The 23,368-nt window shown below is 38.4% G+C and overlaps 3 protein-coding genes across 5 annotated transcripts; 2 read left to right on the top strand and 1 right to left on the bottom strand.

The window, feature by feature from the left end:
* The first annotated feature begins 7,378 nt into the window (after positions 1-7,378).
* LOC128887069 (translin) lies at positions 7,379-8,961 on the top strand. Of its 2 annotated transcripts, XM_054142521.1 has the most exons (5): positions 7,381-7,627; positions 7,920-8,019; positions 8,083-8,298; positions 8,406-8,485; positions 8,543-8,961. In XM_054142521.1, exons 1-5 carry the CDS (start codon positions 7,556-7,558, stop codon positions 8,777-8,779), a joined length of 705 nt encoding a protein of 234 aa, XP_053998496.1. In that variant the 5' UTR covers positions 7,381-7,555; the 3' UTR covers positions 8,780-8,961. The 2 variants fall into 2 exon arrangements, with proteins under 2 accessions (XP_053998495.1, XP_053998496.1); XM_054142520.1 differs by having other exon boundaries at positions 7,379-7,627; positions 8,406-8,961.
* A 7-nt stretch (positions 8,962-8,968) lies between these two features.
* On the bottom strand, positions 8,969-10,532 carry LOC128887068 (glyoxylate/hydroxypyruvate reductase A-like). Of its 2 annotated transcripts, none has more exons than XM_054142518.1 (4): positions 10,326-10,532; positions 9,645-10,031; positions 9,200-9,582; positions 8,969-9,117 (listed from the first exon to the last, which is right to left on the bottom strand). In XM_054142518.1, the coding sequence occupies exons 1-4, from the start codon at positions 10,420-10,422 to the stop codon at positions 8,986-8,988; spliced, it is 999 nt and encodes a 332-aa protein (XP_053998493.1). In that variant the 5' UTR covers positions 10,423-10,532; the 3' UTR covers positions 8,969-8,985. The 2 variants fall into 2 exon arrangements, with proteins under 2 accessions (XP_053998493.1, XP_053998494.1); XM_054142519.1 differs by having other exon boundaries at positions 9,200-9,564.
* Positions 10,533-11,946: 1,414 nt separating this feature from the next.
* Positions 11,947-22,778, top strand: LOC128886724 (enhancer of polycomb homolog 1). The gene is made up of 10 exons (XM_054141869.1): positions 11,947-12,410; positions 13,269-13,407; positions 13,500-13,741; positions 13,916-14,172; positions 14,262-14,397; positions 14,462-14,764; positions 15,008-15,159; positions 15,249-15,380; positions 15,457-16,428; positions 16,859-22,778. Exons 1-10 carry the CDS (start codon positions 12,258-12,260, stop codon positions 16,974-16,976), a joined length of 2,604 nt encoding a protein of 867 aa, XP_053997844.1. The 5' UTR covers positions 11,947-12,257; the 3' UTR covers positions 16,977-22,778.
* The last annotated feature ends 590 nt before the right edge of the window (positions 22,779-23,368 follow it).

Raw genomic sequence — 23,368 nt, 5'->3', positions numbered from 1 at the left:
AGAGAGAGAGAGAGAGAGAGAGAGAGAGAGAGAGAGAGAGAGAGAGAACGGCGAAGGAATTGCACAAGAGCAGCCGATTTGGTATTCAAATCGCCTGGCGCGTTCCCGCCTCTCTCGCGGCACAGGTACTTCTCTCGCGGCGGTAATACGCGAAGGCCTCCTTCGTTAAGTGTTTTCTCTTCTCGGTCTTCGTCCTCGTCCTCCTCCTCGCGAGCTGGCTCTTAGCGCCGGGTATTTTCTCCCTTGTCGCGCTCTTTGCTCGCCCCTCTACCGTTGTTATTATCTTTTTCAGAGCCTCGTCGACGTCGCGTCGCCAAACTCACGAACGGACGTGGCTCGATTCCAGAGTGCGAACGGCTGTTTACCGGCTCGAGCTTCGCGATTCGAATCCCGCACGATGCAGTGGCGTTCTCTCGCTAGGTTCCCACAACGGATCGGTGTCTTCCGATGGATCGGTATCGCGACGATGACTCGTTGTTTGTATATATGATACGTCGATAGGTAAAACATGTAACGCGAGAGCTCACGTACGTTCCGGACCGTGACCGTCTGGACGATCCAGTAGGTTCTTACGTTACGTATACAAACGCAGATACAAACATATACAACTATTAAAATGTACTCCTGTACGTAGGTAGGTAGCCAGAGGATCACATCGTATAATCGAGCCGTCGGCGCGAACGCGGAGCGACACGTCCCGAGGAATTCCAATGCGCCGCGACACGCAGAGGCGCGGAGACTTCAACGACCGCGCGTGCAACGCGCGACTGTCGGCGGTTACATAAACGGAACCGCTTCGGCTCGGTTATTTCGTTCATTTCCGAGTGCCGCTTCACTTTCTCCGATGCTATTCGCGCACTCGACGAAACGGCCGCTCGAGAAAACGAACGGATTCGCGTTTACGTCCTTTCGTCGCGAAACGCCGCTCAACCGGATCCCAACAGCGTTCACCAAAGGGGAAACCGTGCCGTTGGAGCGTTACCTGGAGCCAGGCCGGACTGCTCGCGAATATAAACACTTTATGTACCGGCGGTCTATTTACAGGCTTTTCGATCCCGGGATCTATTCGCAGGAATTAATTAACTGCGTTGTCGGTCATCTAATAGTGATAGATATTGCGATGAGCAATGACGATGCTCAATTTAAAGTAACGGATAAATTAACCTGGATATATATAGCAATATAGAAAACCCTGTTCTTAGTTGCAAACTGTTTCCAAATAGACCGGTAGATGAAGTGTTGTTAAGTGACCAACTGTCGCGTTGGTTGCTAATGGCAGTTCGAGCCTAATACTCGCGTGTAAACGAAAAATAAGGCACGGAGATTCGAATCCACGATCCTCGAATCCACGATCCTCGAATCCACGATCCTCGAATGCTACGATTCGTGTTTTCCTTTCCGATTCGTTTCGACTCCTTAGTAGGCGTGGATGCTACACTTGTAAACTTTGAAGGTAACGGTGGGTCTATCGACGCATCCCCCAAAGAGGGAAAACTGGAGCGGCAGTGGACACGTTAAACGGCTCCAACGCTTTCGGTGGTCGAGCACTTTCCTCCGCGTCGACGTCGAGTGTCCTCTCCGAATCGTTCGCTTTTTGCGCGGTAAACAACGATTCGATCGGTTCGGTCGCGACTTGGGCCTGGTTCGCGTCGAAAAAAAATCACGTGTTACTCGCGAAGCAAAGCGCAACGAGCGTATAACGTAGGCGATCGGTATACGTGGCACCGGATTGGCCGAGTGGCATACCTCGACGCGACACGCACGGTGTGTGCGCGCACATCGGCAACCTGCGCACCCACTAACCACTAACCGGCGAACCACGGGAGGCCAAGATGTGCGCGCGCCAAGATAATATATGTATCTACGTGCGTTAACCACGTGAGTCCGGCCAGCATCTTTCCACGAGACCCGTTGGTGGGGACTTAACCTATGGACTGCTCTTTCTCTCCGTCTTTCTCGCGCGCGAACCTTGGATCCCCGGGAAATCGCTAGAATCTCAACGTCGGCTGGAATCACTGGCTGGCCACCGGCCGTGCGATCTTCTGATCCCGATGCGTTAAATATGCTGTAAATAAGAACAATCAACGAGCGTATTTTTTTCTGAATTTATTGCATCGGTAACGTCGAAGCATTTTTTCGTGCTCGCAACTCGAACGCAAATAACGTAAACACGTGCATCAGCGATGCAGCTGGGTAAGTGGGTACGGCTCGCGTAGCTCGTACGACCTTCATAAAAACTCGTCGATCAGAGATTGCCGGGAATGTCGAGTGAGAACTCGCCGCCTACGGGGTGGCGAATAAAAAAGCAGGCGCCTACCTTGGCGAACGAGACGTCGACTCCTTACCTACTGCGTCGAGCAAATGACAGCGGAACAGATTAAAAAAAAAAAAAAACAAACAAACAAACAAAGACGCTGGCTAGCCGAGGAAACGGGCCGAGCTTAAACGGAATACGTCAACGACGCGATCGAGAAAGAACGGTCCTCCGTTTATAGATCGCCGAGCCGAGAACAACAGGACTATAATTTGCGGCCGCGATTGCCCTTTATTTCCGCTCGAGTCTCGTTCTTTTTTTTCCATCCTCGCGACGACGTAATCCGAAGAGAATCCAGATCTCAGCCGTAATTTCGGGGAAAAGAAACCTGCGGGATTTTGAATAAATCAGTAGAAAGTCGCGATAACATGCAAGGAGAGGTCTCCAAGCGTGACAATGATTTTTTTAATCAACTTTTGCACGGTCGGGATCATGCTTGGGAACTTCTCCTTAATAGATTCGTGCGAAAAATAATACGTAATAAGTATAATATGTGAAATTATAATCCACAGCTGGTCGACTAACGCGCCCGATTGATTGAATAATTATGGCTGTTCCGTAGATAACCGTTTCGAGTACACGGGCAAACAGGTTGCGGTCCATTTTATGGTTTCGTCCTGTGGCATCGGCTCGCAATCAACGAGGTGCACTGATTCCGCAATGGCTGGCCAGTATTCCGAATTCCCACTTGCAACGTCGAAGATGAAGATGGCGGCGGACTACGATAATTTATTAACTAGTCCGGCGAGTGAAACCTGTTGGTTCTCCGCGCAACGTGTGTTGCGAGTCGCGCCTCCACGCGTGGAATTTGTTTGGTGTCCTTTGGTATCGTTCCGTGGAAAATTATTCCTACTTCGGTTCCTCTGTATTTTCCAGCTCCGAGTACTGCTTACGCTTGGTACTCGTAACAATCGAGCGACGAGTTGCGTCGTTTTATGGACGCAGAGAAAAAAGATTCCGTAACATTTGCGTGGCTGCGTTTTAACGCGAAACGGAGATCTAAGAGACGTATCCATATCCACGTAGAAACCACCGAGTATCGTTATGACGAATAACATGGTTTCAAAGTTAAACTGTTTAACACGTTGACTGCCAGATAAATATTCGTGAAAATTTCTGCTAGGATTAAATATTATTTAAACTATTTGAAACTACACAATCAAACGTTTATCGTGCTATTTATTTTTGTAACTTCATCAAAATTCATGAATATCATTCAAATTCATTTCCTTTCATGTTTGACTATCAAAATTAATTTTTCTACTTCTTCAGTGAAAAGCACTGTCACCCATATATATGGATGACGTGGCGGTCAACGTGTTAACGCGCTACAAAGCGCAAAGAGCTAAAACATCGACGTTCGCAGCGGGCGCGAGTAGGTATAGCTCGTGGTCCGAGGGTTAATATTCATAACGTTTCGCGTTATTGTCGTTGCCAAGATTGTTACGAGAGAGGAACCTAGTAGCAGTTCAATATTTGCGCGTCAAACAGGTTTTCTCGCTCGTTTTTATGACGAGCGCGCGCGAGAATGTCAATACGCGAATACGAATTTGTAAACAGGTACGCGTGCGGCTAACGGATCGCTCGATTTTTTAAGGTTGTTGTTCCGTGGATTTATTTAACGGAGGATTTCAACAAAACTTCGCTCGACTGTTCTCTGATTGAATATAAATCGTACGAGCCTGTTTCAATTTAAATTGACCGCCCCAGTTCTATAAAAATTTTGTAAAACTGTAACAATGTATTTTCAACATCAGTTTCCATTTGCACTCTTTAACGTGACTATCTCGAAACAACTACCTCGACAATGTTACCAGAGAACGCGAACCTGAAGCCCCGTGAATTTGGAATTACTAGTTCGATAAAATGACAAAATGTTCCCGTTGGCCGTTTTCGGTAACAAATTATCCAATTAGAATGGTTTCTGCCGGCGTAAAGCTAGTAAAACCGTCGGCATTTAATCGGCATTCGTCTGAAAGGCTGCTACGTATGCCGGTGACCCTGACATTTACACCGATGCATTTCACGTGTCTGTCGTTGCAAACACTAGCATTAAGTACCGTTCACATCGACGTGCTGAAGAGAACGCGTCTGCAAAGAAAATTATTATAAGTTCGCTCCACTTACAGAGACACGCTGGTTTTAAAACTGCGAAAGCGAACCAGTCTCGTCGCAGGAACGGTCGCAATTAAAACGGCGGAGCCCCGCGGGAATCGAGGTAACTCGAGCGAGAAAGATAAGGGGCCGTCTGTTTTGATTCGCGCAGGTATAAAAGAGGGACCGCGTATGGGTGACGCCTGCGTTAAAGAAATGCCCGCGGGGCGCTACCCGTTTACGTCATTGCTGGAGAATTTTCGAACCGACGACCGAACTGTTCAAAGTCGCAGAGTATAGGATATTAGTGATATTACCTATTGCACGCCTATTACAGGCTAAAGCTAGGATTGCACTCCGAGCTACCCAAACTGTCTGGTTGAGGCAGTAAGAGTCCCCTCGTTTGCTAGCGAGTCAAAACGTATACGCTAGCAATTTTATTCCTAACCTCCTAACGAGTCCACATAGTTCTGTTACGAGTTCGTGACATCCACCTCGACAGCAGTTTCCTGTAAATCTATATACAAGTTCATCCACGACTCCTAACCTCCTTGCTGGCTTCCCACACTTCTGCTACGCGTTCGACCACGACATCCCAGTGACTTTTCGACGTCCTGCCAGAGGCTCTAACATACTTGCAATCTTTGCCTATCCTCAGTCCTCCACTCGTGACAACCCTGAGAAATTTCATTAAAATGAAACGCGAATAGACGCGAACGCCTGCAACTGGCTGCAATCTTCCTTCGACGATAAGATCGCTTCTGCTAAAATTAAAACGGTTCGTACGCGCGACTGCATCGAGCTTGCACCGCGGTACGAACCTCGGTGTACCAAAAATTTATGACGGCCTACGGCACCAGAATTTTAGTAAGATAGCCGCTCGAAGGAATGCGAGTTTAACGGGTCGCCCAGCTTTCTTCTTCCTCGACCAACAGGATCTCAATCGGTTCGTTGTCGCCGATCATTTTGCATCCATTTTCCACGCTATAATACCAGCCACTCGTTCGTAAGATAATATATTCTTGGAGATTGACGTCATGGCAAGTTCATTGAAAAATATACTAGTCTCGTTTTCTCGAATGAACTCCAATATTTGCATATTTTTCTTACAACGAACTCGTTCGATATTTTCTGCATTAATTATTACATGGGTGTACCTAAAATGAAACGTGTACTATGTAGGATAAATAAAATATACGCAATCTTATGTGTAGGTACTTATATCTCTTATTATTAAGAGTTATACTAGGATGCGTAAGTTTTATCATTGTATCCCTTATATACATCCAAATATAAACAAAAACGTTGAGTGGACTACCATCACGTTCACAGGCGTTGTGTATACAATATCAACCGTAGAAATGAATTCTGTACCTTTCTAAAGTTATAAATGTACGAATATACAAGCACAGAAATAATTTGTACATCTAATACATCGACTATATGTATCGTCGATTTGCCTAAGCGAGTCCTGGCGAACCCGATCGCAGCCCTCGCGAGCACACGAACGTGGGCGTGAACTTTTCAATAAAGCCAGTCCTCTTTCTTTCTCTCTCGCGGACGTTTGGTTGAACGCATCTATCGGGATCAATGACACGCCCGCAGATTCCCCGGGGGTATCCTCTACGAGGTACGTAGAGGCATCCTGTAGAATTCCAACCATCTTCCTCGACTTCACAGCAGGACCTACTGGTTTCTATTTATACATCGCGCGAGACCTTGCAGCGCAGCTTATGGCTCACGCGCTTACGGACTCTGTTCCGGACCGGTTGAAACCGATGTCGTGGCATGATCGTTGGCGTGAAACGATCGTGCCGTTCGTTTCGACGCAGCATCGTCGAAAGGGACTCTTTTGGAGATGAAATTTTTGCAGGTTCCAATTCTGAGTGCGCATGCGTATTCTGAAAAGTATCATCGTGAATGTAGCTGTGATACTTTAGGCGATATCGGTAGTAAAATGTAACTAAATTAAAAAGGTGATTCAAACGCAAACCTGGCCATAAAGTTTCCATTGTCTGCATTTCTCATGCCGAAGATTATAACGACATGTGTGAAGCTTCTTTGTGAAGCTTCTTTCAATTTCATTTGGAAAAGTGGATGTGTTTTCCTTTCAGCTTTCTGCGTGTTTTTATTTCTTGTTAGACCTTGTTTAGAACATTTTTGCAGGAACCTCCACTTTCTGAGTGGCTGAGCAATGTGTTAATATATTTAGTACATTTTGTGCCACGAATACCATATAAAATAGTCGTTTGTTACCATTTTTAGTATCGAGATATTAAGACCGACGAGTAGCAACAAGTTGACTCTTCGTGGTTCTTCATTGTGCATTTGAAAACAAACGAACCTGATTGTAGATAATGTAGATCGTTAAATCAGCACGAGTTGGCGCTAGCTACCGGCAGCGTTAGCCGCTAACAGTTAGCGTTAGCGGTTCGCTTCAGGTTGCTTCTTTTGCGACCTCCAACACATTAGTAAACAAAGTTTCCAAAGTACGTATACAGGGTATCCAAAAATGTTGTAACACCTTGAAAGGGGTGGTCCGGGGGGTGATTTGAAACAACTTTTTCCTTAGCGAAAATATTGTCCGAGGCGTCGTAGAGGAGATATTAAGAAAAAACACTGACCAATCAGAGGCCGAGTATGCCGGTGGAGCGGCCGCGGTAGCGTATGAGCGCAGCCACCTAGCGCGTAGCCTACGCTCAACCGACATACTCGCGCTCTGATTGGTCAGGGTTTTCCGTTAATATCTTCTCAACGAAACCTCGTACAACATTTTCGCTAAGGAAATAATTGTTTCAAATCACCTCCCGAACCATCCCTTTCAAGATGTTACAACATTTTTGGACACCCTGTATATTCGTATACTCCCTATGCCACAGCCGACTAAAGAAACAAATTATACCTCGCGAAAAAATTCACTATAACTCCCGCCAATTTCGCCTACAAATTTGGTATCACTGCTCTTACAATTTGACATCCCTCCGTGTATACGCTAAAATCCCGGCTCGCCTAACTTCGTTTAACTTACTGCGTCTAAACAACATTGGGCAGAACCAGCGGAATCTTGATAAGATATTGTTTCAGCGAAACATTGTTACACACAGTTTCCTTATCTTTTATTAATTTTTCCGAAGAATAAAGAACAATATGGCTGAGAGAATATCAGAAATATTTAATTCGTTTCAGGATTTTCTAAGTAACGAAGAAGAAATACGCGAGGTGGGTACAATACATTGATAACAATTACATTCGACTGATAAATCGTTAATCTTGTTAAATAACATTATGTAAATTATGATAAAAGAAATCGTTTCAGACTTGTAGGTTTACGCCACTCCTCGTTTTTTTGTTTGTATTAGAATGGTTTGTTTACTCTTATGGTTGATGTGTTATATGTTTGCAAAATGTTACGCGAAAGTTCGTTACAATTTTAAATTATAACGACCGAATAGCTAAGTTTATTTACATCTTATGTGTAAAGTACATTAAAATTAATTTTCTTTTGTTAAAGGAAATCCGTACTAATGTAAGAGATCTTGAAAAGACTGCCAGAGATATTATGATGATATTACAAAACATTCATAATGAAAATAACTTTGAAGAAAACATAAGTATGAGAATGTCTAATATATCATTGTATTGTCATAACACTTATTTTCTTTTTTTATTCGCAGTTGTATCTAAATACTGCACAATGGCAAGAGAATTATTCGAAAATGTACGTAAAAGTTATGCTGCACTTGCAAAAATTGTACCAAAGGATCAGTACTATAGATTTCACGACCACTGGCGTTCTGTCACGCAAAAATTATGTTTCCTAGCCTCTTTAGTGATATATTTAGAGGTTAAGGTTTTGGTTAGTAAGGAAACTGTTGCGGAAATGTTAGGAGGTACGTGATTTGTAATAGAAATTTATTTGTATTTCTTACTTTACTTTATAATATAAGTGTATTTATGTATTTTCTTTCATACTAAATTACATTGGAAATGTACCTAGTTCAAAATAATAGAGAAGACGGTTTTCACTTGGACTTGGAAGACTTCTTGATGGGCTTACTACAATTGTCAGCAGAACTGGTATATATAATTTATTGCATGAGTGTGGTTGCTAGTCATTTATACGTTATGTTTCAGAGTCGTTTCGCTGTAAATAGCGTTACTAACGGCGATTACAATCGACCTATAGAGATAGCACGATTTGTGAACGAATTAATCGCTGGTTTCAGACTTTTAAATTTAAAAAATGACAATTTAAGGAAACGTTTCGACAGCTTAAAGTACTCTGTTAAAAAAGTAGAGGAAGTAGTTTATGACCTTAGTATACGAGGTTTGAAACCATCTCCAAGCCCGGTTGTTCAAGAAACAGAGTAAATATTTTGCGAGGATATTTTCTAATACTAATAATATATATTATTATATATAATAAATTATTGAAATAATTGTTTTCATATTAATATTATTTAAGTTTTATAATTAATAATCATCTATATAGTTTAGCTTAATTTTTACAGTGTATAAAATTGTTTAAAAAGAAAACTGGTACAAAAATTCAATTAACAGTTGAATCTTTTAAATAACTAATATGCTTCTTGTAAATTTACCGTATTTAACAACGTTTCACCTTTAATGAATCTTTGATAATTCTCAGCGAAAAGTCTGCCAACATCCTGGGGACGAGTCACGCCTGAAATGTGTGGTGAGATAGTAACCTATAAAAAAAATGTTAATTTAACCAATTTACATAAGTGCCAACATTTTTACTTCGCGTTGGAAGAATAAAAACGAAAATACCTGTGGCATTGACCACAATTTACTATCTTTTGACAGTGGTTCTTCTTCAAAAACATCCAGTATTGCTCCAGAAATCCACTGTTGCTGAATGGCGTTTAATAAATCTACTTCGTTAATGATCGTACCCCGGCCTATATTGATGAAGACACTGCCTCTGTTTTTACAGTTTTGCAATACATTTCCATTCAATAAACCTATAGTATTAGGTGTGGATGGTAGAACATTAACAATATAATCGCAATGCGTGAGCATTTCAGGTAGGGATTCAATTGTTCTATGTTCATCAATGTAATCTAATTTTTCTTTAAGTGGTGTCCGTGTTATTCCCCACACAGTAGCCCCGAACGTTTTCAATTTCTGTCCAACTGCAAGAATTAGGCATACTTAAATTTAAATTAAATATTTTCCACGGAAACGATCAACACAAAATGCAATACATGTTTACTTGATTTTCCTATGTTTCCTAAGCCTAGAATTCCCACAGATAGATCGCAAATCAATCTGTGATTAGAAATTTTTCCACTTTTCTCCCAATTACAATTTCTTTGTTGTTCGTATTGTTGCCTCTGATCGCGTTCAAAATTAAAAATATGTGCTGTCACGTACTCGGACATGGCAAACCCAAAGGCTTTGTCAGAGAATCTTGTAATAACGTAATTAGATTTTTTGTTATTTTGTAAACGTGAAACGAACGTCTCGATGCCAGCCCACGTTGTCTGTACCCATTTTAACGATGGTAATTTATCCATATATGGTAAAAATAAATCGCAATCTGTTACGATTATGTCCGCACATTTTAATTCCGACAACGTGTCATTTTGATCTTTTGAAACTGAAACAAAGGAAAATTACCGGGTGTAGCAAGAATAAAATACATTTCAACAATGAAAGGGCCAACCAACAGAGACGCAAATTAAAACTTGTATCGTTCGAATTTTACGTAATATAAACATTTTAAATTTACGTCAAATATTTGAATAAGCTGGCTTTTTCTGCCAAGTTGTACATGTAAAATACGCAAATTCAGTGTACAACGGATCGTAGCGGTAGTGCGCTGTAACACGTAATCATTGCAAGAAATTCGAGCTCTGGAAACATGAGAGAAAGTGCATGTAAAAAATAATACCTGGCGAAACATCGCATATCGTTGACTTTGGAAGTTGCATTCGAATATGGTAAGATAACTTAGGAATCGTGGATAGAATTGCAATGGTATGCGCCATATCGATACGCGGCAATCCGATTTAGTATCAATGAAATGTTTTCGTAGTTAAATATAATATTCAACGATTTATTTGTCGTTCTTACTTATTGGAAACATTTCAGAATTGATAATCTGACATTATATCGCGTTGCGTCAATATTGCACACCATGGACGAAAACGTGGTGCACTGATGCGTCTAACCTAAATTTTTCATCGAATGCAAAGAAGATAAATTATTTTATGAAGTATCGTCGTTTATGCATTACTATTTGTATCCTTTATTTAAAGACGATTATATCGACGATTTTAATTCGGTTCTGTTGTCGTTACTTATATTTGTCAAATTCTCGTTTATTTTAACGCGTAGTACGTTGACTGAAAAACTTGTAGCAACCACTATGTGGTTACGTGTAATTTAGTTTGAAAGCATGGTAATGAGATACGTTCGCTTGATTTTTACGCTAAAATTGTAGATAGTACAAATAAATATGATTAAATTTAAGAAGATTAATTAATAAAGATTTTCATTTACGTAGGCAAACTGAAAATTCAAAGTATCCGCATGAGAGCGACGCGTGCGCAAAGTATTCCAAAATACAAACGTATACTCTGTGATAATAAGTTGCTATTTAATTCTTCAATTCATACAAAACGATTAATAGAAGAAATGTTCGTTCATATATTAGGTCTACTGGAAAGTTCTGTCTGTTCCGGTTACAAGTTTTTAACAAGTACGCGCATATTTATTGAAAACAATATACACATTGCAATCATGCAGGCAAGATGACATAAATAATGATAAAAAGTATATTATTCAATAAAATTTATTCAAGGTATGAGGAATTTATTACTTTTTGTTATTTTAAAAACGGACAGAACTTTCCGATAGATCTAATATTGTATATAATTAGACTGCGGATATTTATGAAAAATAGCGACAACGAAACTATGTAATTTTTTCAATTGGAGTAACATTGATCGTACTTTAAACTCGACGAGTAGAAATGAAACAAAAGAATTTGTCAGTTATAATAATATTTCGGAAAAGATCATGATATTTTTTCAAAATTGTTTCGACGAATTGAAAAATCTCGTCCGCTTGCGCGGGGCGCTTAAACTGCGATCGCGGCCTTGGCAGTGACATGCCCTTTGGTGGCATTTCCAACAAAAATCATTGCGCGGTCAAAGGTATTCTCCATCTCAGTAAAAATAGACTATAAGTACATGAACGTCGGTAGATTTAGCGTTAACCAAACTGAGTATAGCCAGGTACAGCTAGTATTAAATAAAAACACATTAAAATTGCCATTGAAATCCGGCCAGTCCTATCGCGTACGAATTTTGCCCAGTTCGTATGATATACGAATGAATTGAATTGTGGGAAATTGTAAAGTCTAAAAACAGTGAAATTTTCGAATAAAAGTGTAGGGACAGTGTGAACGAGGCTTGAGTGGAGGAGAAGCGCGTATCGTCCAATGAGCGTTGGGGAGCGGACCGGTGGCGGCAGTGAGCCGATTCCCGCGCGGCACGCGGCGCATCGCGGAACTGCTCGAGCTGAACGTGTTAAATGGCTGTGCGTCGGCCATGATGGCTTTGAGCAGGGACCGTGTCACGCAAACATGTTTTCAAAGTGATATATCTCGTTTGGTGACTGAGTGACCGTGTTCCAGCGCGATGGCCGGAGAACGATGAGGCCCTGACCGCTCTCTGTGCCGGGTATTACGGGCGCAGGGCCCCCAGCCAGGCCCAGTCAGGTTCACGTTCCGCAAACCCGAGGCCCGAGCCGACCCGACTGGCCTCACGGTTCGACACCAGCCAACTCGGTTGTCAACACGCGAGCCAGCCGCCTCAGGATGAGCAAGCTGTCGTTCAGGGCCCGTGCCCTGGACGCTTCCAAGCCCATGCCGATTTACATGGCCGAGGAACTGCCGGATCTGCCAGATTACTCGGCCATTAACCGTGCTGTGCCCCAAATGCCCAGCGGCATGGAAAAGGAGGAGGAATGTGTAAGTCGAATTGTTCAGCCTTCTTCCAGCATGTTTTCCCCGTCCGCCATCTTACCCTCGAGCGCATCTTCGTAAACAACCGGCAGATGGCAGCCTTTTTATCATTATTATGTGTGAAAATTCTTGTTTTTAACGTTAAATATAATTTTCAACCTTATTTCGTCTGTTACGCTTCTTCTTTGGGCATCGATGCGTCTAGATGAAACGTTATTGACAGCTGTCAACCCCTTGTTTCGAAGCAGCAACTAAATTAAACATGATGTTTCAACATTGCTGTTCGACATACTGAAACTTTTAACATTATTTGTTGCTTTTGTGACAACATAGGATTTTCAATGTTTTCTTTATATTGTAGTCAATTTATTTGAGTATTCTATACCGTGTAAACAATGATTATTCAACATTATATTCTTGAAGTTGATCGCGAATAATAGCAATATGTTATTTATATAGCGATAACACTGATATATAATGCGAAGCAGACACTGCAATGGTTTATATTCATTATCTGTGCTTCTTTCATTTTTGGTATATACTTATACCAATCTAATTAATGAACAATATATTAAGAGTATATAATAAATAAAGAATGTATCAACAATGTATATGTTCATACCTATATTCTTACTTTACATATCTTAGATGTGCTATTGCAACTCTTTTCATTTTTATACAACCAAAAATTTCTTTTGATACGTTCAATACATTTAACTCATTTAGTAAATTTCACAAGAATATTATTTATACTATATCATACACTGTTATAGCTACTCAGTTTCAATTATATCATACTTTACCAACATAAAATCAGAAGTAATTCATACAGGATCAAGTTTGATGTATTGATTTTTTGTACAGGAACATCACTTGCAAAGAGCAATATGTACGGGTCTGATCATTCCTACCCCCGAAGTAACCGACTTGGCAGACGCGGAAGCTTACGATAAGATATATCCAGCCGATTACAAGCTTCCTCGTCAACTTATACATATGCAGCGTAAGAAAATATGAAAAAATTCTGATTTGTAGTGTTTACTACTGTTTTGTAAAGATGAAATTGGATAATCATATATATTTATTTTTTTAAAGCTTTCGCAATGGAACAAGATATTCCAGATTATGATATGGATTCGGAAGATGAAAAGTGGGTTGCAGTACAAAGCCGTAAAATGGACTTGACCCCGCTTCAATTCGAGGAAATGATGGATCGTTTGGAGAAAAGTTCGGGACAAACTGTAGTCACGCTTAACGAAGCTAAAGCACTTTTGAAAGAAGACGACGATTTAATTATTGCTGTTTTTGATTACTGGCTGAATAAACGTCTCAAGACTGTAAGTTTTTACATACAACAACTATGAGCGTAGTTGTTATGCTGTACCATACAAATAATTTTATAAAGTCTTAGGATTATGTTTATTGCAGCTTTGATATTATAAGTACCATAATGCTTAAGAATTCTTGATAAATATTCGGTTAATATAAACGTACTTTGATCTTTGTTACAGCAACACCCGCTTCTATTAACAGTGAAAACGGAGCATCGTTTCGGTTCAGCTGCCAATAACCCTTATTTAGCGTTTAGACGTAGAACGGAAAAAATGCAAACACGTAAAAATCGTAAGAACGACGAAACTAGTTATGAAAAAATGCTGAAACTTCGTAGGGATCTTAGTAGAGCAGTTACTCTTCTTGAAATGGTTAAACGAAGAGAGAAAACCAAGCGAGAACACTTACATCTTACTATAGAAGTCTACGAGAAAAGGTTTGCAACCAGTTTTCCTAACTCTTTATACTCTTTGTCTTTCAGGAGAATATATTTTGGACGTAATGTAACTAAAATAATGTGTACAGATATCAGGCACAAGACTTCAATGGACAAATCTTAGCCGAAGTATCGGCGCTGAAAACACCGAGGCCAGCTTTTGCTCCGCTGTTTACAAATCAGTTTGGTGTTCATCAAAATTGGGCGAATAAAGTTTGTAGTAAAGTAAGTATTTTTAAGAAAAAATCTGTTTTGTGATAATGCGTTAATTGTTATTTATTTCGAATAGGACGAAGTAGTACCCAGGAAAGAAAAAAGACAGTACAAGAAAAGAAAACATAAAACTGACAGCAGAGGTGGAAGTTTAGACGATAACGGCGTACGCGGCGGAACAGGTAGCGGAGGTGGTCGAGGAAGTCGGCCTGGTGTTCTCGGAGGTGGGCTGGACCCACTGATGAGCTCAGACGAAGACAGTCCGCTTCCATCTCATTCACATTCTCAGCCCTCTGTTCCCTCGGATCGTGACGACGAAGACACCGCTGACGAGGGTCAATTCGCGTTCCGACGGAATAGAAATAGCACTTATTTACCAGTGAGTGCTATTAAATTCGTGGAAGTTATTTTTCTTTGTGTGTATTTTCTGCGAAAATAGTCCTCGAAGAATGTTCGATGTGGTGTCTGAATCGAACAGGATTTATCTCAATGATATGGGCTGTTATTTAATGTTATGCCATGGGTGTCAATGAAAAAATGTCATGAGTTATCGTAAAAGTGTGGAAATAGTCTTAAAGTTCTTTTTTTCAGGATTGTAGATATAGAGCTTTTCTCTTTGCAGCCTGTATCAGGTGGGTTTGGAAATTGGCCTTGGTGTGATAAAAACGATGGAGGCTTGGCTGATAAGAAGTATAGGTTTGCACTGACCAGTATCAGCAAACCAGTGCCGAGGTGTATTGGTTTTGCGCGACGACGAATTGGTCGGGGTGGAAGGTATGATAGACGTTGTCACATAGACGGAAATGTTTATACGTGAAAAATAACATTTCTTAATGATCATCTTTGTTGATATGTACTTGTAGAGTAATATTGGATCGTTGTTCAACCGATATGGATGATATGTGGTCGTCTTTAGACTTCACGATACACCAACCAAAACGAGAACCAATGGACTCCGATACAACTGCCACAACAACTCCAGTTAAGAAAGAGTGGTACGTTGAACGAGATCTGGAAACGTTGCTTTCTAGAATGGGATTTACTTACTCGATGTATTTATGTTCGTCACAGGTTACATTACCGACCAAAGACTCCACCTGTCTCAGTGCATAGTCCAAGCGAAGAAAGTAGCGATACGGACTCGGACGTAGAGCCAACCGTATCCCAAACGAAACCGCTTCCGTACCCGTTCCCACCCGACGCTACATCCATCTGCGTGGAAGTAGAGCCTGAACGTGCGGGAGACGAACCACCTTTCACGTCTGAATTTAATATCGCTGATTATTTCTCGGTGGACGCTGTGTCGGACTTCGACCTTGCCGTAGCAAATATCACCGGTAGTGCGTGTGTTAGTGAACTGTCTGACAATAACTCTAGCGATTCGCGGACAGACGAGCTGGGCAGTTCACATTTCGTTGTGACTCCGCTACTTAGCAGTCTTTTTGCACAGCCTGTGACACAGCAGGGTCGGCCTCAGTGCAGTGGTAGTGGTTCTAGTGTTGTAAATACTTGTACAAGTTCTACAGTCCCGTCGTCTTTCTCGTGTACGACCAATCAAGCGACAACATCGAGTACAGTGTCCACGCAATGCGCGAACGCCGCTTCCGAGACACAATCGAACCACCAGTCTAAACAACTGCAACACAGACAATTGCCAAACAATAGCAGTACCGCTTCCATTCTGTCAAAGTCCTTGACTAGTCCAACAAATAATAGGAATGGCGGCAACTGTGGCAGTGGTAGTGCTGGAATTAGAGTGTTTAGTGCATGTACCACGACCAGTGGAACGATAACAAACTTTGGTAACGGCCACCAAAACGGCCCGTTACCGCATATAAACAACTCTAACAATATTTCGAATAGCACTCATATGGTGAATAATCAGTCGACGATAGTTCTGCCGCAAAAACATCCGCCGTCCAATCTGTTACCTGGCTTGATCGCGCAGAGCAAATTGGCCAGTCTCGCGAGGCAACAACAACAAACGCAAAGTCAGGCGCAACAAATCCCAACGTCCGGGGAAATTACGCTTAATAGTAATAGGTAAGTCGATGCATGTGCAATTGTACGAGTCAACTAAAATACCCGATTAGATAGAGAGCATGCTGGTTTAATCACCACCCTGATTTACATTGATACTATTTTAAAAATAGATGGATCCGATAAAATGATTTACACGCTTCCTTTAAAGGTAATTTAAGATTGATCGGACAAAGTCTTTTCAAATGAAAGCATTTTAGAGATTCCTTATATTTACTTCTTTAAATGTATTCTATTCTGTACGTTGACGCTTATTTGTAAAATTTTAATTAGAAAGATCAACTAAATGAGAATGTTGAAAGCGAATGAATTTTTGCAAGCTTCCCCTATGGAATTAGTAAAGAAAAATATCAGTCGCTATTTAGCATATTTCAGAGGAATGATGTTCTTCTTTGAAAATACTTGTTATCAAAAGTCATGTATTTGATTATAGTGAAAGTTTGGATATGGAGGTGGATGGTGTGGAAAGTGCAGCTTGCGACGGTAAACCGCAGCAGCAGCAACTTGTACGGGCAAACAAAACAAATTCATTAGCAATGGAAGTGACATGATGCCTGCTATCGGCACCCCTGTTGCCGCCAATACGTCAGTGGGGGCTTCGCTAACTTTACCTTGCCTATGTCTGCCTGACTTTGGGTACTGGACATGTACTACGTGCTCGTTAATACGAAATGCGGTACGGCTAGATTCAATTGCAGAAATGCTCTGATCAGTTGCCTGTTATGGCGCGATGACGACGAAATTGTATCGATTCCACTGCAAGTATCGAGTTATTTTTGATCGCAAAAGGATCGTGCTCCGATTCATTTTTCTATGTCGATTGTTTCCTTGCTCATTGAACGACCGCAATTACTCAATGCAATCACAGTGTTTCGCTGAACTTTTAGGGGGGGGGGGGGGAAAGTTTATTTTTTTAAATACATTACATTAGCGCTAATTTCTGGCTAATATTATTTTTCATTTCTTTCTTGATACAAATTATTCTTTCAGAAAAATGTAAAAGTTTAATGCCGAAATAATATTGCTTGCGTATTCTCTGTTTCTTTGAAAGAATGATTATGTTCGACGCAAGGGAACTTTTACGTTTAGCAAAATTATACTCTGATGCTGAGATGCTGAACAAAATTGACAGAACTCCGTTGTCGCTTTTGTTTTTTTTATTTGTACACAAGTAATATTGCTGGAAAATCTAGGATGCGGTTGTTGCAATCGTATTACAAGCTTTCTCAGACACAGCATTAATTGTTTTATATTATAAAATATTGCACGGAAGTTTATGCTCGACTATTCCTCTTCTTTTAAATTTCTGAACATTTCGTATATCATTTGGCAATTATATTTATAAGACAGATCTCCAAATATGTAATAATAAATACATATTAACGTTCTGTATAAGATTAATTTTAAATTACATTCTTTTTTGCAATACAATGCCGACATTTTTAACGATGATATTTCTATGCGTGCATTTATGATTATAAATTTTATTTGAAATCAGAAATGGAGCTGCTTCCTATGAAAACTGTATAGTAAATATTTTATAAATATCATTAACGAATACAACATTACCCATTTCAGTAAATTCAGAGTAGAATGATTTGACTTACTGTGGGCTTGTACGATTATTTCATTACTGTACATAGATGCGATTTAAATACAATAAGACATTCGATTTATTTCTTTACAAAGAAATAATACGTTAAAGGCTTTCAGGCTGTGAAATAAAGGAACCATTGTTATCAATAATTGTCCTTGGATTAGCGTTAAAGTTACTCGAACGGTACAGAAAGTTTTTATTATTTCATCAATTGTTAAGCCATGCATTTTTGTGCTGTTAAAATGTAACGAATCGCTCTTTGTATGCAGTTGTAGCATATAAATTTAGATCCTAATGTTGCGTTTGGGAAGCTTGTATCGTAAAAATCCATATTACAACGCGATGAGTTCATAACAACTGTATCAGGATTTGTAATGTTTATATGGAACATCTAAGAATTTTTATATCGTTCACTATAACAATTGTAAATTACGAAAGTCAAAATAATCTTCGCTGAATTTATTTGCAATACAAATTATGAAAAAAAATCAATCGTTTCCTCGTAAATATTCGAATCGATTTTAAAGCAGTCTTGAAAAGAATGTTTTGTTGAATTTTTGAAATATTCTGCAACAAGGTTTCAATGATATCACTATAGGGAAAGGGCTTATTTTAAATACTTTAATCATACCAGCAGAATTCGTTACAAAACATGAGCAAATTATATAAAAGTTAGACCAATAGCTAAGTCTATGTTTAAGCTTCGAGTAAACAACTATTAAGTCCCTGCTTAGAACAAACATATAATATCCCATCGAAAAATGATATTGCCATAAAAATAAGACCCAATCTGTTGTTCATGTATCTATGATTTATTGTAGCCAAATAGATTTTAAAGTCTACTTGTGCAGTTATATGAAAAATTGACATTAAGGTGGTTTGATTTTGCTGATAAAATTTGTTTACTCTAGAGAAAAGGAACTGTGCTCATTTTTGCGCGCGTTATTCTCTTCCTCTTAGTCTTTCTATAATATTGTCTCCCTTCCCATATAATAATTGAGATATAACATTAAAACATAGGAAGCAAACAGAAATTAAATTTGCAAAAGGTATTGACAATATTCGACATACATTTTCATTAAAAAAAAAAAAGAAGAAGAAGAAGAAGAAGATGTAAACACAGAAAAAACAATTGTAAATTTTCGTTTAAACGAATTTTTCTTTGGCACAAATCGTACGTTTCGTATTTCTGTATGACTTATAAAAGCGATCTATGTAAAAGCAAATAGTAATAGTTATCGAAGGTAAACTATCAAATTTACGATTTTGGAACTGATGAAATTCAAGTATATCCGTCACATAATTTGTATTGTCATTTAAAGAAAGATTTCGTTACGCATCTGTTGTAATTTGAAATTCGTAGGCACTGATCAAGATCGATACGTTAGCCATTCTGACTGAGGATTTTTCTGTTAATCCTATTATAAATGGCCATGATAAAGAGTTTTCAGATAGTCGTTGATTTTCCGGGGCTTGAAGCACAGAGATTTCTTTCAAGCATGCAATAAGAAAATTCTTTCGCGAGCCGTAACGCGAGATCAAGAGAGAAATAAAAATATAATGGTGCAAACGTTGCAAATTCTAGAAAGACTTCATGAAATCATAATAAGAAACAAACAAAAAAAGATATATTGTACATATAAAAATAATTACGCTTATTGTATCTCTTACTTTTAGGTAATTAACTGAAAAAATAACTGTAATTAATGTTGTTGTGGTAGGCGCACAGCGATGTGTACGAAAAATTTATGAATTCGGGACAATTTTAGAGGAGGAGTAATAAAGAAATTTTATCCTGGATAGGACTTATTATTTTGTTAAGAACTTCACTCGCCTGTATATTATATAACATTTTGTGAAATCTAATTTCTGTCACATTTGTACATATTTTAGATATTTCATTATTTCTCTCGTTTTTCTCAAATTCACTGTTGAGCGTGAAGTATTTTGTACATCTTTTAATTGTATTCGCAAACTTGTATAATTAATTGTATCATTTGTTTCTCTTTTCTTTTTCTTTTTTTTTTTATCATCATTTAGTGGGTAATATTTACATTACATTTTTCCTTTGTAAAATTCGTTTACCGAGTCAAGGAGAGAATCTTCTGCTACGTATGATTTTGAGAAACACGAGCGACACTGTGCGGAAAACAATTTCCAAAAATGTACTTGTAAAAATCATTTGTTTATTTTAGTTGGAACGCTTTAAACGAAATATAGTGGTACATGGATTTTTATATAAAATTTATTAATGTTAAAAATATTGACCCAATAGCCACTTTACAAATAAAACGTCGGAAATCTTCAAGGTTTGATCGCTCCAACCAAAGACTGAGTTCGCTTCACATTTTCTGATTTGGCAAACACGAAATTCCACTGACATTTGGCCGATATATGTATATGTATATCTATGATATACTACATTATAATTTTAAACTTAATTACGAACGAGCTAATAGAAGTCAGATTATTATTTAACGATATTCAGAAACTGTCTTGTATTTATGGAAATTTTTAATAATTTATGTAATAAATTGATGAAAACTAAAGAGAAAATAGTATACAATTCGGCCGAATTGAATCGTGAGACTTCGTGTTTACCTAATTTGTTGCATTCGCGGAAAACAATACTGTATCATGTAAGTAGAAATAAGCCGGATCAATGCAACTGTTTAGAGCGATCGAACAATACCTATTATATCGTTTCGTGTGGAAAAAAAAATTATTCAGAAAAAAGAATGAGCTTACAGATATAATGTTTAAACGTGAAGCTCTTAAAAAGTTCTGAGTGTTAACAAAAAACTTTTACGATAATATCGACAAGTGTCGAGAATGCGGTGTATCTATTATACGTGTATTTTATTCTGTGAATACAGTAGAACTTCTGTGTCGCTGTGCGACAGGAAGATTTAATTGGAAAAACGCTCCAACCAAAGCTCTGATTCGAATGAAAGTTTGGCGAGAGTAATAGAGAATTTTTCTCAAGAATTGTATAATCGGAGAACGCAAGGGGGAAGATATCAAGTTCTATGTATGTAGAATGTTTGATCTAGACAACCTTTTGATTTGTTCTTCGATCCAAACATCATCTACTCTCTCGTCCCCTGATAACACCTTTCGCTAAATGCATGTATCAAATTTAATTTGGTCTAAATAAAATATTATCAGATATACATTAAAACGTGAATTATATTTATTGTTTATAAACCGTAAAAAATCTGATAAATAAATTACATTCCTAAATCTGTTTGCTTTTTCTGACTTGCGCTTGTAAATTTCTAGTATGCGCTTTTTATAATTAAGGAACGCCAAGCCTGAACTTCTTAGCAACCGCGAGAACACTTTAAACGCGATTGAAAGTGCTTAATTACGTTTATTTACACATCCATACAGATAGAGAAGTAGAGATGTTATCAGGTAGATGAGTTACGTTTCCTACAAATTACGTATAGAGATCTAAACTCAACTATTGTTTAGTATTAATATCCGTAATTAATGTGATTAACATTTGAATCTCTTAGATAATGTAACTAATTGAATGTATATATGTCAATCTACGGGTTGCACTTTGACTATTAAATGTAATCTAATTATGTAACTCTGACAAAGTGACAGAACTATAAACAATCCGATTATTGTACATATATATACATATATGAGACAAAAAAATGATAGATTGTCAGGGCAATACATATTATGCGATATACATACATATTCTCTGCGTAATTTATGTTAACAGGTCATAATTTACCTTTGTCTATTTCATTTGCCCGTTCTACTTGTACTAGATTGTACAGAGGTGTTCAAAGTACTAGACTCTATGCAATACTTTAGCGTTTTTATTAGTTCGCTGCAGAATCATGAGGAAATTATGGTTGAAGGTATCATTCTTGTTTATTAAATACGCGATTTAAAAGTTTCGCGACATTAGATTTAATTGGAGATGTTTTTTCTTGTTGAATTGTTTTATGAGTCAATTATCAAATTTTATCTTTAATATCTCAAGTGTTTATTTATTGCATGTTCCTTGTTATCGAAAATTAGGGTGATATTTACCGTGTATTTTCGTTTTAATTAAATCGTTTGTCGATCGTTTATCGATCATTTTTGCTATGTAAAATTGCGGTTATGGGAAAAGCAAGATTCATCGCGTAAAAAAAGTAACCGTAATAGGATGTCTTTTTATAGAATTTTTAAATACGCGTTATTTAAAAAAAAAATCTCTTGTTGCTTATTTATTTTGAGCCTAATAATTTGCATACCTCTGTATAGCAAAAGAAAAAAATATACAGGTTTTTTTGTGCAAAATGGAAACATCTGTCTCAAAAAAGATGGTTCGTAATTCATTTAGAACATACTGTTAACAAGAAACATTCGCAATGGACATAGACTGGATAAACAAAAATTTAAGAGGGCAGATATTTCTGCTGAAAATAAATTCTGATTACATCGCGTAAAAATAGATTTCTTTTGGGATATCCTACCTAGCGAAATTACAAACTAAATTTACACAAGAATGGTTCGCGCGTTAAATAATTTAAATAACGCATTCAAATAAATCACATTTCTTTACATATTATTTAGTCTGCTGCTCACGCATTTAGTTTAGACGAACCGAAAAGAAAAGTTATGTACAATCGTGTTTTCCTACATTTTTTTTCTGCGTAAATACGGTATATTCGTATGTACCATCGCATGCAAAGTTCCTTAAATAATTTTCATTTTCGAACAAATATATCGTCAAGCTTTCGGAGTACCTTAAGTTTGTTAATTTTTCATTTCCATTAGTTTCCAAAAGATCTACTAAAACTTTTTCCTGTTTGTAGGTTATGTTTTTACTAATCTACAGTGTGAACTCTGTGAATTTGTATTCCAAGGAAATATCTGTTACAGGTCTTTTAATATCGTTGCATTTATTATTATAAATATAATTTCTGTATTTTACGTGCAAAGTATAGATTATTATATGTGAAATTCCTAAATGAAAAAGTAGTCATACTTTGGGGTTATTATGGCGCTATTCCAACGCTAACCAAAACCTCGTTTCCATGGAACAAGAGTTCCGATTGGCGACGGATGCTAGTAACTTTTCATTTCCATGGCATAATTCTGCAGATTACAGTAGAACAAGTTTTATTCTGTAAAAAGGATACAAATTCCAGATTTCTTCCTGAAAATAAAAACAAATGAAGCTTTCTATATTAATCATTTTTCAAGGGATAACTCGGTGTTGCTTATTCTAATATAAGTAGCTAAGAGGATTCGTTTGTTTATTTATTCTATGTACTTTGTATTCTGTATTTGTATTTGTATTATACAGGGTGTCCTAAAAATGTTGTAACACCT

Source organism: Hylaeus anthracinus, unplaced genomic scaffold (assembly GCF_026225885.1).
Source record: "Hylaeus anthracinus isolate JK02 unplaced genomic scaffold, UHH_iyHylAnth1.0_haploid 11985, whole genome shotgun sequence".
NCBI lineage: Eukaryota > Metazoa > Arthropoda > Insecta > Hymenoptera > Colletidae > Hylaeus > Hylaeus anthracinus.
This window is presented reverse-complemented; position numbering and strand designations above follow the sequence as displayed.

Coding starts and splice junctions, on each gene's coding strand:
- LOC128887069 (XM_054142520.1), top strand. CDS start 7,556: ATGGCTGAGAGAATATCAGAAATATTTAATTCGTTTCAGGATTTTCTA. Junction 8,020..8,082: donor TAACTTTGAAGAAAACATAA/GTATGAGAATGT, acceptor TTTTATTCGCAG/TTGTATCTAAATACTGCACA. Junction 8,299..8,405: donor TGTTGCGGAAATGTTAGGAG/GTACGTGATTTG, acceptor AAATGTACCTAG/TTCAAAATAATAGAGAAGAC.
- LOC128887068 (XM_054142518.1), bottom strand. CDS start 10,422: ATGGCGCATACCATTGCAATTCTATCCACGATTCCTAAGTTATCTTAC. Junction 10,032..10,325: donor GATATGCGATGTTTCGCCAG/GTATTATTTTTT, acceptor CCTTTGTTTCAG/TTTCAAAAGATCAAAATGAC. Junction 9,583..9,644: donor AGGAAACATAGGAAAATCAA/GTAAACATGTAT, acceptor TTTAAATTTAAG/TATGCCTAATTCTTGCAGTT.
- LOC128886724 (XM_054141869.1), top strand. CDS start 12,258: ATGAGCAAGCTGTCGTTCAGGGCCCGTGCCCTGGACGCTTCCAAGCCC. Junction 14,765..15,007: donor GAAATAGCACTTATTTACCA/GTGAGTGCTATT, acceptor TTCTCTTTGCAG/CCTGTATCAGGTGGGTTTGG. Junction 16,429..16,858: donor ATTACGCTTAATAGTAATAG/GTAAGTCGATGC, acceptor ATTTGATTATAG/TGAAAGTTTGGATATGGAGG.